The sequence below is a fragment of the Pipistrellus kuhlii genome, unplaced genomic scaffold (assembly GCF_014108245.1).
Source record: "Pipistrellus kuhlii isolate mPipKuh1 unplaced genomic scaffold, mPipKuh1.p scaffold_m20_p_10, whole genome shotgun sequence".
NCBI lineage: Eukaryota > Metazoa > Chordata > Mammalia > Chiroptera > Vespertilionidae > Pipistrellus > Pipistrellus kuhlii.
In genome coordinates this window covers 52361957-52375279 of record NW_023425405.1, presented here as the reverse complement: position 1 = coordinate 52375279, position 13323 = coordinate 52361957, and the positions used below count along the sequence as shown (strand labels likewise).

The following is a 13323-nucleotide window of genomic DNA, read 5'->3' as shown; positions in this document are numbered from 1 at the left end:
TTCTTTGTTTTCTCCTGGGTATCTTTCACGTTGGAGAGAGGAATGGGAAGTTAGAAGAAGAAAGGGAGATGTTGATAGATGGAAGACTTTTCTAGAAAATGATATGGAACCTTTAGGCAGTTTTGTGACTGGAGCTGGTAGAGACCAAATGCCATTCTGGAAAAACCCGAGCCCAAACTAGTGTCAATGAGCCACTACAACAACAACAAAACAAACTACATACAGTGTGGGGCGGAGTGGGGGCAGTTTGTTGACATTCTTTGCCAACAATTACTAATATGCTCTCCCATCTCACACACTGTCAGTCTTGCTACTCAGAGCTTCTCTTACCCCCTACTGGAGGAAGCAAGTATTTTCCAGAACTAAGGGCCCCAGATGTCCCTATTTCCCTCCAGCTGCGTACGTGGTGACCCTATAAGACATAAGGTGCAAAGTTCAGCTTTGACTGCAAAGAGCAGCTGTTTTTGTTTTTTTTTTTCTCTTGAAATCCTCTCCTGCACCCTTAAGGATCCGGTGTCCAAAACGACAGCCAGATGCTCTTTTTCTTGGTCCGGAGAGAAAGGACTGGCCAGACCCAAAAGGAGGGGCTTTGGGTGGGATGTCAGATTCCAACCCAGGGCTGCGGCCTGGAGGAGATGATGTCACCGCTTCTGCACCGAGAAGGCTGGGGGTGGAGCGGCGGAGGGCGAGCCCCGCCGCGCCTGCTGCTGCCAAGGGAGCATTCCCAGCCCACGTCGGGGGGGGGGGGGGGGGGGGGGGGGGAGGGGGTCGGGATAAATAGGGTCCCGCCATGGCCATGGCTGGCTGCGCCGGGAGCTGCGGCGTCCGGGACTGGAGCTGGCAGAGCGGGTTCGCGCCCCGGAGGCTGAGGTCCGGCTGCGCTCGGGCACTGCGCTCCAGAAGGCGGGCCAGCCCCAGCGCCCCGCATTGCTATACCGAAGGGAGTTGGGGGTCCTTCCTGAGCCCTGAAGGACTTTCTCCTCCTCGGAGAGGGGAGGGAGGCAGCTAGGGTGGGAGTGGTGGGAAGCCGCGGTGCCATGCTCCTCTCCATCCTGGCCGCGCTGTGCCTGGGGCTGCGCCTGGCGCTGGGCGTGCGCGGCGCCCCGTGCGAGGCGGTGCGCATCCCCATGTGCCGGCACATGCCCTGGAACCTCACGCGGATGCCCAACCACCTGCACCACAGCACGCAGGAGAACGCCGTGCTGGCCATCGAGCAGTACGAGGAGCTGGTGGACGCCAACTGCAGCGCCGTGCTGCGCTTCTTCCTCTGCGCCATGTACGCGCCCATCTGCGCGCTGGAGTTCCTGCACGACCCCATCCGGCCCTGCAAGTCCGTGTGCCGGCGCGCGCGCGACGACTGCGAGCCGCTCATGCAGCGGTACAACCACAGCTGGCCCGAGAGCCTGGCCTGCGACGACCTGCCCGTCTACGACCGCGGCGTGTGCATCTCGCCCGAGGCCATCGTCACCGACCTCCCGGAGGGTGAGGCCGGGAGGACCGATGGAGGGGGATGAGGAGACACACCCTTGGCTGCCGCGGCCCGGGAGGACCATCTGCCGCACCTACAGCTCCCCCATCCCACGTCCCAGGGCAGGGCTGGTGACTTAACTTCTAAAAGAGTCTGATTTTTCCATGGGCATTTCAGAGCAGAACACCCTGTCCCATTCAAGGGGGGTGGGGTGGGGGGGCGGATTTTGCTTGCAAAGGGAGCCGCCCGCCCCTGGGGACGGTTTCATTTACAGTAACAACAAAGTAGTCACAAGGGGCAGAAGTAAAAGGGAAGGTAGGTCTGAAGGTGGGTCTGAGCCAGAGTTAAGCATCTTATACGTATCCTTTAATCTTTTTTTAAAAATATTCTTTGTTTTGTTTTGTTTTTGTTAATCCTCACTAGAGGATATTTTTCCGTTGGTTTTTTTGTTTGTTTTGTTTTTTGTTTTTTTTGAGAGAGAGTGAGAGAGAAAGGGAGAGACACAGAGAGAAACATGGATGTGTGTGTGTGTGTGTGTGTGTGTGTGTGAGAGAGAGAGAGAGAAAGAGAGAGAGACATCAATTGCTTGCCTCCCGGGCCCGGACCAGGGCCAGGGATCAAACCTACAACTGAGGTATGTGCCCTTGACCAGAATCTTAACCAAACCGGGACCCTTCAGTCCTGTGGGCCAAGGCTCTATCCACTGAGCCAAAGCAGTTAGCGCTCCTCTCATCTTTAAAGCAATCCCACCAGGACTCTCCACTCAATGTAAGCTCTTGAAAGCTCTTTCTGAAGAAGCATTTCTTTCCAAGCGCCACTCCCTGAAAACACCTTTCCAGGGATCACTCCCACCAGCAGTGCACTTGTCACTTCAGTCACCCTGGGAAGTCGTGGTGTCTGTCTAATGATCTTTCATCACCAGCTGACATGTGTGGCATCTTAGTTCACTGGGTCTCATTTTCCACGCCCGCCTTCTGTCTTGGTCTTTTTGCTGTTTCCCTAGGAAGAAGAAGCAGGTTTCAATCCACTTGTTGAAGTAAAACCTAAGGATATTTTTGCATTCTTCTTACCCCTGACCTAGCTTACTGCACCTTCAAAGAGATTCTGTTTTCGTGTCTCAGGTTATGCATACCCCTCAGAGCACTGACCAAAATAGGAAGGGAAGTAAAGTGAAGGGGAGAAATCAAAACTCCTCTCTAATTCTGCTTAAGGAAAAACTACTTTTTTTGCTTACATTATATAAGTGACAGAGGGTGATGCTTGTTTTTGGATGATGTAGCGATGGACTATTTCTGCACTGCAAAATGTAAGGTGGGGATTTGGAAATACTCAGGCTATTTTGTTTAGTATAAGCTGATCAACACTTTTCAACCTTATATGAAGTATTATGGTGGGAATAAAAATTTATGAGCCATATTGTCAGCCTGAGAGGAACATGTAATATTATTATAGAGTCAATATCTGTTCACACAAAAATAGGATAATGTATTAGTTGGAAATTTTTTAGCAGCTATAACAAAAATAACCCAAAATTCTGGTGGCCTATCACAATAAAAGTCTATTTTGTGTTACAGTAAAAGTCCATTGTGCACTTTCCTAGTTTAAGGTGGCTTTTCTCTATGTGATGATTGCTGAAAGTTTAGCTAAGCTACTCTATACTATTGCTTCCATAGCATCCATTTTGTGGGGCTCACTGGTCTTCAGTGGCCTTGCACTGACACTAATCTCTCCCTATAGTCCATCTAACAGCCCATAGAGTCACAAGTAAATGTTAGTTCCTGATAGGATTCCAAAAAAATAAAGAAGTAAATAAAATGGATTTGAAAAGGAATGGCATGATTTGTCCGGGTTGGCTGTATGTATCAGAAAGCTAAATGGATGTGTGTTCACATCAATTTGTGCTGGATAAGGCAGTCTTTCCTAAACCCAGGGATGCCTGTGTGAAAGGAATAGTCCACAATTGCATGCCGTTTTTACTATATAGTTAGTGTTTGTGTGTATGTGGGATGCTGCATTAGTTTATGTCTCTAGATGGTTTCTTGTTCCAGCTGGGCGGACAGACCAAAACCACTGACCGCACCCATGTGACCCTGTGTGTGTTTCAGACGCGAAGTGGGTAGATATCACACCAGACATGATGGTACAGGAAAGGCCTCTTGACGTCGACTGTAAACGCCTAAGCCCTGGTGAGTTCTCTGTCCTCAAGACTCGGCTTTTTTTCTCTCCCCAGAATGACTTCTCTGAATCCTCTTTCAACATGTTTGTGTCTCTCTTGCCTTCTTTAGACCGGTGCAAGTGCAAAAAAGTGAAGCCAACTCTGGCAACATATCTGAGCAAAAACTACAGTTATGGTAAGTCATCTAATGAGAGCATTAGCTTTGCGCTTTGGCACCTTCTAAAGCCAGGTCTGCTGGCCATAAAGCAATGAAGAGGTTTGGTGATTTTTCTAGTTAACTGTATGAGTCTCAAATGGCATCATAACAACCATAAAACTTCTTGCTTTTCTGGGGAAATCAAATAAATACAAAGTCAATGACTCAGAGCAAAACAGGGATGTGGCTCTGTTTGCAAGATTGACATTACGATCCTATTTGTCTTGGTAAGAAGTCCTCCCCAGCTGGGACGGCACACTTCACTTGTTCTTTTCGTAAGATTTCATTGCTGCAGGGAGGGTTGTGAGTGATCCATGGATTTGATTATCTGAAGCCCATAGGCCCAATAATTAAAATCTACTCGTGTATCTTATAAGTAGCTATGAATATTGAACATCTTAAAGAAGTTGTAGGAATAGGTTAATCCCAAGACTCTGTTGCTGTAAATATTGACATAGCTCAAATGCCCTCTTCTCTCGTATTTGAAAAAGCACACACATCATTTTCTAAAAGGAATAAGTCAATAATTCTATTTTGAATGTTTTAAGTCAACTTAATTCTACTATCATCACTTGAAAGTAAATTTAATTTAATTTTTTTAAAAAATACCTATTTGGGCTATTTAATGTTTCTTTGGGTTTCTTGAATTATTTCTGCTGAAATAACAAAAACTGTTTTAGGAGAAATTATTCATTTTATTTGCTAAGTTTATTTTTCAACTGATATTGTATATCATAAGAATATATTATATATACACACATAAAAGAAAGAAGATAATTGCAACATAAAAGTATGAAAAAAGAACTCTTTTTTAAGTTGTCAGACTTGAGAATCATATATATCTAATGTGGGTAATTCAACCAAAAAAATACACTTCCTTTTTTAGTAGGTTTTGTTTAAAACCTGTTCTTTGTAGATATAGTCTTAATATGATCTACTTAGTCTGTCAGCTGAGTTTTACTCTCATGCTGTTCTCTGGGTGTCTTGGCCTGGTTGCTACTTTGATGATGAAACCATTTCTATTTTAATCCTTTGGCTTCTTCATAAACCAGCTTTCTCACATGGACTCCAAAGCAGGTCCACAGTAGCAAATGTGATCAGACACAGAAACCTAAACAACCATCTGTAATAACAGTTCTACCTACTCACCTCAGACCTAGGAAGTTAAAGGATTAAGAACAGTGATCTTCAGAGAATCCTGCCAGTCCAAAATCTTAGACAGAGGAAGTTCAAGCCTCAGATGGGATGTTAAACCATGCAAACTTTAAAGTGGCTCCTGATTCAAAGAATATATGAGTCTCACTTCAGATCATCACAAGGCAGAGTATAAACAAATATTTGCTTATATGAAATTTTTTATTGACTAAATTTTCTGATATGTTTTTGACAAAAAATACCTCCCACACACCTAATTTTATAACTATAGAAATGAAGGGCTGAAAAAGATCTTCAGAATTCTCTGATGAAACCCTATTTATAGCCCAAAGAGCAATCACTGACCCTAAGGCAGAACCCAGATTAAGCCTGCTTGTCAATTTACTTTTACATTTTGAGCATGATTCAGAACTTTTCAGACAATGTTGACAATATGGGAGGCATATTATGCTTTTATTTAGCATGTGATTGTGGGCTTTTTGTCTGCATTTGGGCAACTTGGACATGACCATAATTACAGGAGTGAGTCTTTAAGAGAAGCTCAGGAGTTGGCATGAATACAGCATTTCTATTTTTCTCCAAAGGCTTCAGCAACACTTATATCCATTTTTAAATTGCAGTCATCCATGCCAAGATAAAAGCTGTCCAGAGAAGTGGCTGTAATGAAGTAACGACAGTGGTGGATGTGAAAGAGATCTTCAAGTCCTCATCACCCATCCCTCGAACTCAAGTCCCACTCATTACGAACTCTTCCTGCCAGTGTCCTCACATCCTGCCCCATCAAGATGTTCTCATCATGTGCTATGAGTGGCGCTCACGGTAGGCACAGAGGGGCAGAAGAAACTGCACATGGCTTAAGTAAACAGGAGTCGCATTTAGTAGGTTAAAAAAAAAAAAAAAAGGCACCAGTCTTCTAAAAAAGCAATATTAATAGAATCTTCCTTGGGATATTATGTACCTACTAGAGGCCTAATGCGTGAAATTCGTGCAAGAGTAAGCCTTCTTTCTCCTGGCTGCTGGCACCGGCTAGCCTCTGGCACCCGGGCTTTCCTCACAGCCCTGGTTGCATCCAGAAGGTCATCCAGAAGGATGTCCGCAATGACATCCGGTCTAAATAGTATATTATGCTTTTATTATAATAAAGTAATTCTCCATAGAATTAAGGAAAAATAAAAATATAAGTATTTGAATAGGATCTTTAAAATCAATATCATAATTCATTAAATAATTTCAAAAATGTAAAGGCAGAGAACTTACTTTGGGTAAAACCACTTCATTTCAGCCTGGTTGATGTGGTATGAACCAGGAGGTCAGGGTTTGATTCCTGGTCAGAACACATGCCCAGGTTGCAGGCTTGATCCCCACTTGGGGCATGCAGGAGGCATCCTATTAATGATTCTCTTTTATCGTTGACGTTTCTATCTTTCGCTCCCTCTCCCTTTCTCTCTGAAATAAAAAAAAATAAAATACATTTAAAAAAATAAAATGCTTTAAAAAAAATTCATTTCAAGTCACTCAAATCAATCTTACTATGGCAAATACTGGATGTTTTAAAGTTTCTTTAATAACTTATAGATCAAACAAAGATGGCCATTTGAGACTCAGTTCCACACTTTTCCCTTATATACACTTAGTTTACAATTTGTGGTGCAGTATTACACACACAGATACACACACACACACACAGACAGACACTCATATCTCTAGCTGGAAGTGTGTCTCCTCTTTTTGTGTATTAGTATATTCCTTATAACATAAAAGTCAAACACTTCAGCACAGATTTCAGGATGAGCCCCAAACTTGCTGCAATATACTTCTCCAGCAAAATTATTCATTTATATAACAAGTCTTCCCTGTGAGTTTCTGTCATTAATGCTTATCTGTTTATTTCTTCTAGACACAGCTCAAGACTCTACTTCTAAAAAAAAAAAAAAACTCTTGAATTTGATCTCACTCGAAAACTTTCTTGTTCTGTACTCTATCAGTATTTGGGTACCCTCCTCACAAAGCTGTTCTACTTATATCTTGCCTCTCTAAAGAAGCTAAATGAGTGAATGCTGAATGAATGTTTCTAGGCTTACCTCTTGCGTGGTGTTTGTATTTGCTACAGTATTAGGTGCAGCTCTGGGGATATACCATGTTACTAGTCATTAAATTCTATTTAGATATACGAATGGGTTATTAGTTAATTAGATAATAGTTTTCATGTAAGCTTTCTCAAGTTACTTTGTAAATTTAATGCAATTCTGATCAAAATCCCAGTAAAAATTTTGTGACAATTGGAATTTATGTATTCACAAATAATGCTAATGATCATTTGGAAGAGTGAACTACTAAGGGCATGTTATTTTGAAAATAAGAGGGAGGAGAGGAAATCTGATTAATGAGACATTCAAATTGGTAGAATGCTACATGTCAAAATCATGTGGTATAAGAGTAGACATAAAGACAAATAGATAAATTGCCGAAACCGGTTTGGTTCAGTGGTAGAGTGTCGGTCTGCGGACTGAAAGGTCCCAGGTTCGATTTCAGTCAAGGGCATGTACATTGGTTGCGGGCACATCCCTGATAGAGGGTGTGCAAGAGGCAGCTGGTCGATGTTTCTCTCTCATCGACATTTCTAGCTCTCTATCCTTCTTTCCTCCTCTCTGTAAAAAATCAATAAAATATATTTTTTAAAAGATAAATAGATAAATAAAACAGAGGAAACAGATTCTAATGCATAAAAGAACCCATTATGTAAGAAATATGGCAAGTCAATAAGAAATAAAAATATTTAGTGAAAGTTGCAAATATTTTTATTTGGAAAATAGTACATATGTTCACTTCATAATCTACGCTAAAGTATATTTCAAATGGATTAAAGAGATACATTTTTTACATTACCTTTACAGTTGAATATTACAGATGTCCCCTTTGTCCTCTCCTTGACTCCCTCCACCCTTCTTCCACTCCCGCACCAGGCCTTCACAGCACTACTTTCTGTGGCTATGAGTTATGCATATATGCATATAGGTTCTTTGGTTAATCTCTTTCCTCACCCTCACCCCTTCTCTCTGAGATTCATCAGTCCATTCCATGCTTCCACGTTTCTAGCTCTATTTTGTTTGTCATTTTATTTTATTCATTAGATTCCACATATAAGTGAGATCATGTGATATTTGTCTTTCTCTAACTGGCTTATTTTTCTTAGCATAATACTCTTCAGGTCCCTCCATGCTGTCCCAAAGGGTAAGAGATCCTTCTCTTGTAGAGCTGCATAATATTCTATTGTATAAATGTACTCACCTTTTTTTATCCACTCATCTACTGTTGGACACTTGGGTAATTTCCATATCTTAGCTTTTGTAAATAGCACTGCTGTGAACATAGAGATGCATACATCATTTCTGATTAGTGTTTCAGGATTCTTAGGATATATGGGATATATATCCTAGAAGTGGGATCATTGCATCAAATGACAGTTTCATTTTTATCTTTTTGTGAAGACTCCATACCGTTTTTCCAAAATGGCCTCACGAGTCTGCATTCCCACCAACAGTGTATTTTAAAAACTTAAAAAGGATAAAATTAAATAAATAAATATATGCTATTTGAATGGCAAAATACTTTGTAAACATAAAAGTGATGTAGAAAAATTACAAGGAATCATGTCAGTACACATATTTGACCACATACTAACATGTACATAAAAATCACAAATAAAAAGGCAAATAAAAATTGAGAAAATACAACAGGTATGACAATGGAATGGTAACCTTACTCTCTAAAGAGTTCATAAAATATTTCAACAGTAAGCCTGCAACATAGACATATATGTACCTAAATCTATAGAGACAAGATTCAGAAGAAATACAGAGTAAAAACATATTTTAAAAATGATTTCCTTAATTCTCCAATCCAAATAAAACAAGATTCAGTATTTACATAATCTTAATGTTAGTAAATTGAATGAAAGTTTAATCATTTTGACAACAATTTGGTACTATGCACTGTAAAAAAAACCATATATATATATATATATATATATATATATATATATATATAGAGAGAGAGAGAGAGAGAGAGAGAGAGAGAGAGAAATAGAATATATTATAGATACTTATAGTTGTGATATTATTTGGTTATTAAAATTATATTTTTGAATTCTAATTATATCACAAAATGAATACAGGGTGGGGCAAAGTAATTTACAGTTGTTCGTATGGAAAATAATACAACAATTAATAAATAATTATACAATAATAATCTGTTTTGCATACTCACAACTGTAAACCTATTTTGCCCCACCCTATCCTATATAATAAAAGCCTAATATGCTAAGTGTCTGGTCATCTAGTCAGCCATTCAACCAGCCAAAGAATAATATGCTAATGATATGCTAAGGTAGCTCAACCACTAACTATGACATGCACTGACCACCAGTAGGTTAGCTTGCTTCTAAGATCCAGCCCATCAGGACTGAGCAAGATGGGCCAGACACACCCTCAAGCCCTCCTGCAGCCCTTCCCTGGCTGGCCAGCCTCTCTCATCCCTTTCTGGCCCTGATTGTGCAAGGTGGGATCCCTTGACCTGGATGTGCCCTTTCTCAATCCCAGACCCCTTAGGGATGTTGGAGAGCTGGCTTTGGCCTCATCTTGCAGGTCAGGCCAAGGAATCCCACTGGTGCACAAATTTGAGCATTGGGCTTCTAGCATAATATAATGATTAAATGTACTATATGATATAAATACACTGTGTGCTCTAAAATATATATATATGAAAGAATGAAAAAAATCAACAAAATATAAATGGTGGATTGTGAGGTTATTAAAGAACATTTTTTAAATTTTTTGTATTTTTAAACTTTTTCACAAAAAGAGATTGCTTATTAAGATAAATTACTCTTTTTCAGGATGATGCTTCTTGAAAATTGTTTAGTTGAAAAATGGAGAGACCAGCTTAGTAAAAGATCTATAGTAAGTATAATTAACAATATTAGGAATATGAATTTAAGTGTATGTAAAGGAAATCTGTAGAATTTAGGGGTTCTTCCCATTCTTTTGGATATGTATTTATATTCTCACTTGGAATTTTTATCATAAATCTCTCTTCAACTTCAAAGACAATTTGGTTGCATCCAATACTGACCTACTGGTTATTTTCAAATTAAATGAATTTTTTGGTTTCTTTATTGTATTACATGTAATTGCTTTAGCAAACAGTCAGGTACTTGAGCATAGTTTATATCCAGAGGGATTAAAGCAGACATATACGTGTAGAGGTGTGATATGATGAATTCTAAAACTCATCCTATCACAATACAAAGCATAATATTTTTCCCTGTGCTTAATTATTTTGTATTTTGTACTATTTGTGATTTTAGTGGTAATGCCATAGAAATATTGGTAATTCAATTAGAAGAGGTAATTTTTGCCCAGACATGTGAAGTCATACTAGAACTAAATAAATAAGGTCTTTGAGCCTGGCCAGTGTGGCTCAAGGGTTAATTGTTGACCTCTGAACCAGGAGGTCACAGTTCAATTCCTAGTCAGGGTACTTGCCTGGGTTGTGGGTTTGATCCCTATTAGGGGTGGTGCAGGAGGCAGCAGATCAATTATTCTCTTTCATCATTGATGTTTCTATCTCTCCCTTCCTATCTGAAATCAATAAAAATATATTTTTTAAAAAGAAATAAGGTCTTTGGTTTGAAAATTTTAAACTATATGTTCTCCTGAAATATGTCTAGATGTATTCAGGGAAATTTGTGTTTTTAGATTCACAAAGGTATTGCAACTGCTTATGATTTTTTTTTTGTTTCCATTAATAAAACACTTGATTAAGGGGAGAGTGATATTAATACTATCTTATGTAAAACAGCCTCTTCTACTCAGTGCATTTCTGACTAAAAGAACCAAACACTACTGTTATATATAAGCTAAAATCTCATTAATTGCTCAGGAGTAAGCCTGAGTGTTACTGGACAGAAAATTATGGAAGAATTAGTTATCTGGTTTCCAAGAGTACAGTAGATTAGAACCACCAATGTAGAAGGTAAGTCCACCATGAGGACCTGAAGGAGAAAAAAAGCTTTCAAGAATCAGCTGTTTGGACCATTTACTTTTGTAATAAACACTAGAGGCCAGGTGCATGAAATTTGTGCATGGGGGTGGGAGATTGGAGGGGGGAATGTGTCCCTCAGCCCAACCTGCACCCTTTCCAATCTGGGATTCAAGAGATGTCTGACTGCCCATTGAGGCCCGATCCCACCTAAATGGGCAGTCAGACATCCCTCTCACAATCCAGAACTGCTGGCTCCCAACTGCTCACCTGCCTGCCTTCCTGATTGCCTCTAACTGCTTCTGCCTGCCAGCCTGATCACCTCCTAACCACTCCCCTGCAAGCCTGATTGATGCTTAACTGCTCCCCTGCCAGCTTGATTGCCCCTAACTGCCCTCTTCTGTAGGCCCAGTCACTCCTAACTGCTTTTCTGCAGGTCTGGGTCTCCCCCAACTGCCCTTCCCTGGAGGCCTGGTTGCCCCTAACTTGCAGACCTGTTCCCTCCCAACTGCTATCCCCTGCTGGTCATCTTGTAGCAGCCATTTTGTGTCCACATGGGGCAGCCATCTTTGACCACATGGGGGCAGCCATCTTGCTTGTTGGAGTGATGGTCAATTTGTATAATACTCTTTTATTAGATAGGATTACAATACACTTCCATAAGAATTTGAAAATACCAACATATAATAGCAACATACAGTAAAGAGTTTACTATTTTAGAACACCTTAGGAGGGTGTTCACTTCATTGCAATTCTTGTGCTTAGGAGAATGCCTGCCCTATGGTGGTGCTCAAACTCTTGTCTGATTGAAATATATTCTAACAAAGTTGCAACATGTGTGTTAAAATAGAAAGCAATGTCTATTTAAGCGGCCTCACTTTTTCATTATTTTTCTTTATGCCACTGTTGAAATAAACAGTATTTATTTATATTAAAAATAGTAAGTCCTTTTCTATCAAGGAAACTTGACGGTTCAGAATGACACATTTCCCCTTTATCTCTGGCTAGCTAACACTGAGGGGGATCGCTAGATGTAGGTGGTGCTTCTGTCTTCTATTGGATAGAAGAGGATTAAGTGAACCCACAAGTGAACCCATAACCCCTGATTGCTGGTTAGGCTGGATACATTTCTGCTCTTAGCCAGGGCTGCCATTTTTAGAAAGCTTGGCTGTGCAGGAATGTTGCCTTAGAGGGCCTTGGGCTCTGGAGAGAGACTGGTGAACTTGAATCCTAGCTCTGACATTTATCAACTGTGTGGCCTTCTGCAAATAACCTGGGGGTGTGGAATCCTGGTCATGACAACGGTGCCCACCTAGAAGGGCTGTTGAAATGAATGCATATCCAAACTTCATCACAAGTGTCTGGTACACAATAAGCGCTCAACAATGAGGGTAGCTATTATAACGATTGTCGTGATTAGTATGTAACGGTGGGAGGGAGGAAGGGAGGGAAGAAGGACATGTCATTAGTTCTGATATTAGTGGAGTAGCATAAAGGGGTGAGATGTACTTGACAGTCATGTTTACCAATTACCTCTCAGCAGTGGGAAGAGAGGCTGCAGGAACAGCAGAGATCCATCCAGGACAAAAAGAGAACAGCCGGGCGCACCAGTCGTAGTCATCCTCCGAAGCCGAAGGGAAAGCCACCTGCTCCCAGGCCAGCCAGCCCCAGGAAGAACATTAAAGTGAGGAGCACTCCAAGGAGAACAAACTCGAAACGAGTGTGAGCTAACTGCTTTCCCAAACAGAGATTTCCTCTCAGGATGAGGCCCGGCATTGCCCAGACCGACCGTGGAAGGCCACACACCCCTCGTCTCAACAGTGAAGATACTCTTCCTAGACACATCTTGCAGAATTCTTCTTCATGATATGCTTCAGTTTTTCTTTTTGCACCACTGCAAGCGTGGTGGTAGGTGTGCCCTATGGTATGGAAGGTCTATGAAAGCTGCTCACAAAGAAAGCATGTCATGTTCAGAACAGCCTGTGTGCATATTCTAGGAGAGGTCCAGGTAGGGAAATATGCATTTGTTCTTTCCATGTGACCTATTAGGTGCATTGTAAAATAAATGCCATATTGGGGGGGGGGGGGGGGGGGGGGGGGGGGGAAAGGCATCTAATTTTTTTTTTACAGTATGTTTTATTTCATTTTGACTTCTGTTGTAAGAATCTTAGCAATTTTTTTTAAAAATGTGATTGAAAATAAAAGAGGAATGAATGTTTAAAAGATCTTTATTGTTTGTGGAAGAATTTTTGTAATAAAAGGGGGATTTTAAACAATCTAGAAAAGTAG

The 13323-nt window shown here is 41.0% G+C and overlaps 1 protein-coding gene across 2 annotated transcripts; it reads left to right on the top strand.

Annotated features, from left to right (window-relative positions):
• Nucleotides 1–764: 764 nt before the first annotated feature.
• On the top strand, nt 765–13110 carry SFRP4 (secreted frizzled related protein 4). Of its 2 annotated transcripts, none has more exons than XM_036429785.2 (6): nt 765–1482; nt 3574–3654; nt 3754–3819; nt 5616–5814; nt 9890–9953; nt 12578–13110. In XM_036429785.2, exons 1-6 carry the CDS (start codon nt 1038–1040, stop codon nt 12758–12760), a joined length of 1038 nt encoding a protein of 345 aa, XP_036285678.1. In that variant the 5' UTR covers nt 765–1037; the 3' UTR covers nt 12761–13110. The 2 variants fall into 2 exon arrangements, with proteins under 2 accessions (XP_036285678.1, XP_036285677.1); XM_036429784.2 differs by having other exon boundaries at nt 12575–13110.
• The last annotated feature ends 213 nt before the right edge of the window (nt 13111–13323 follow it).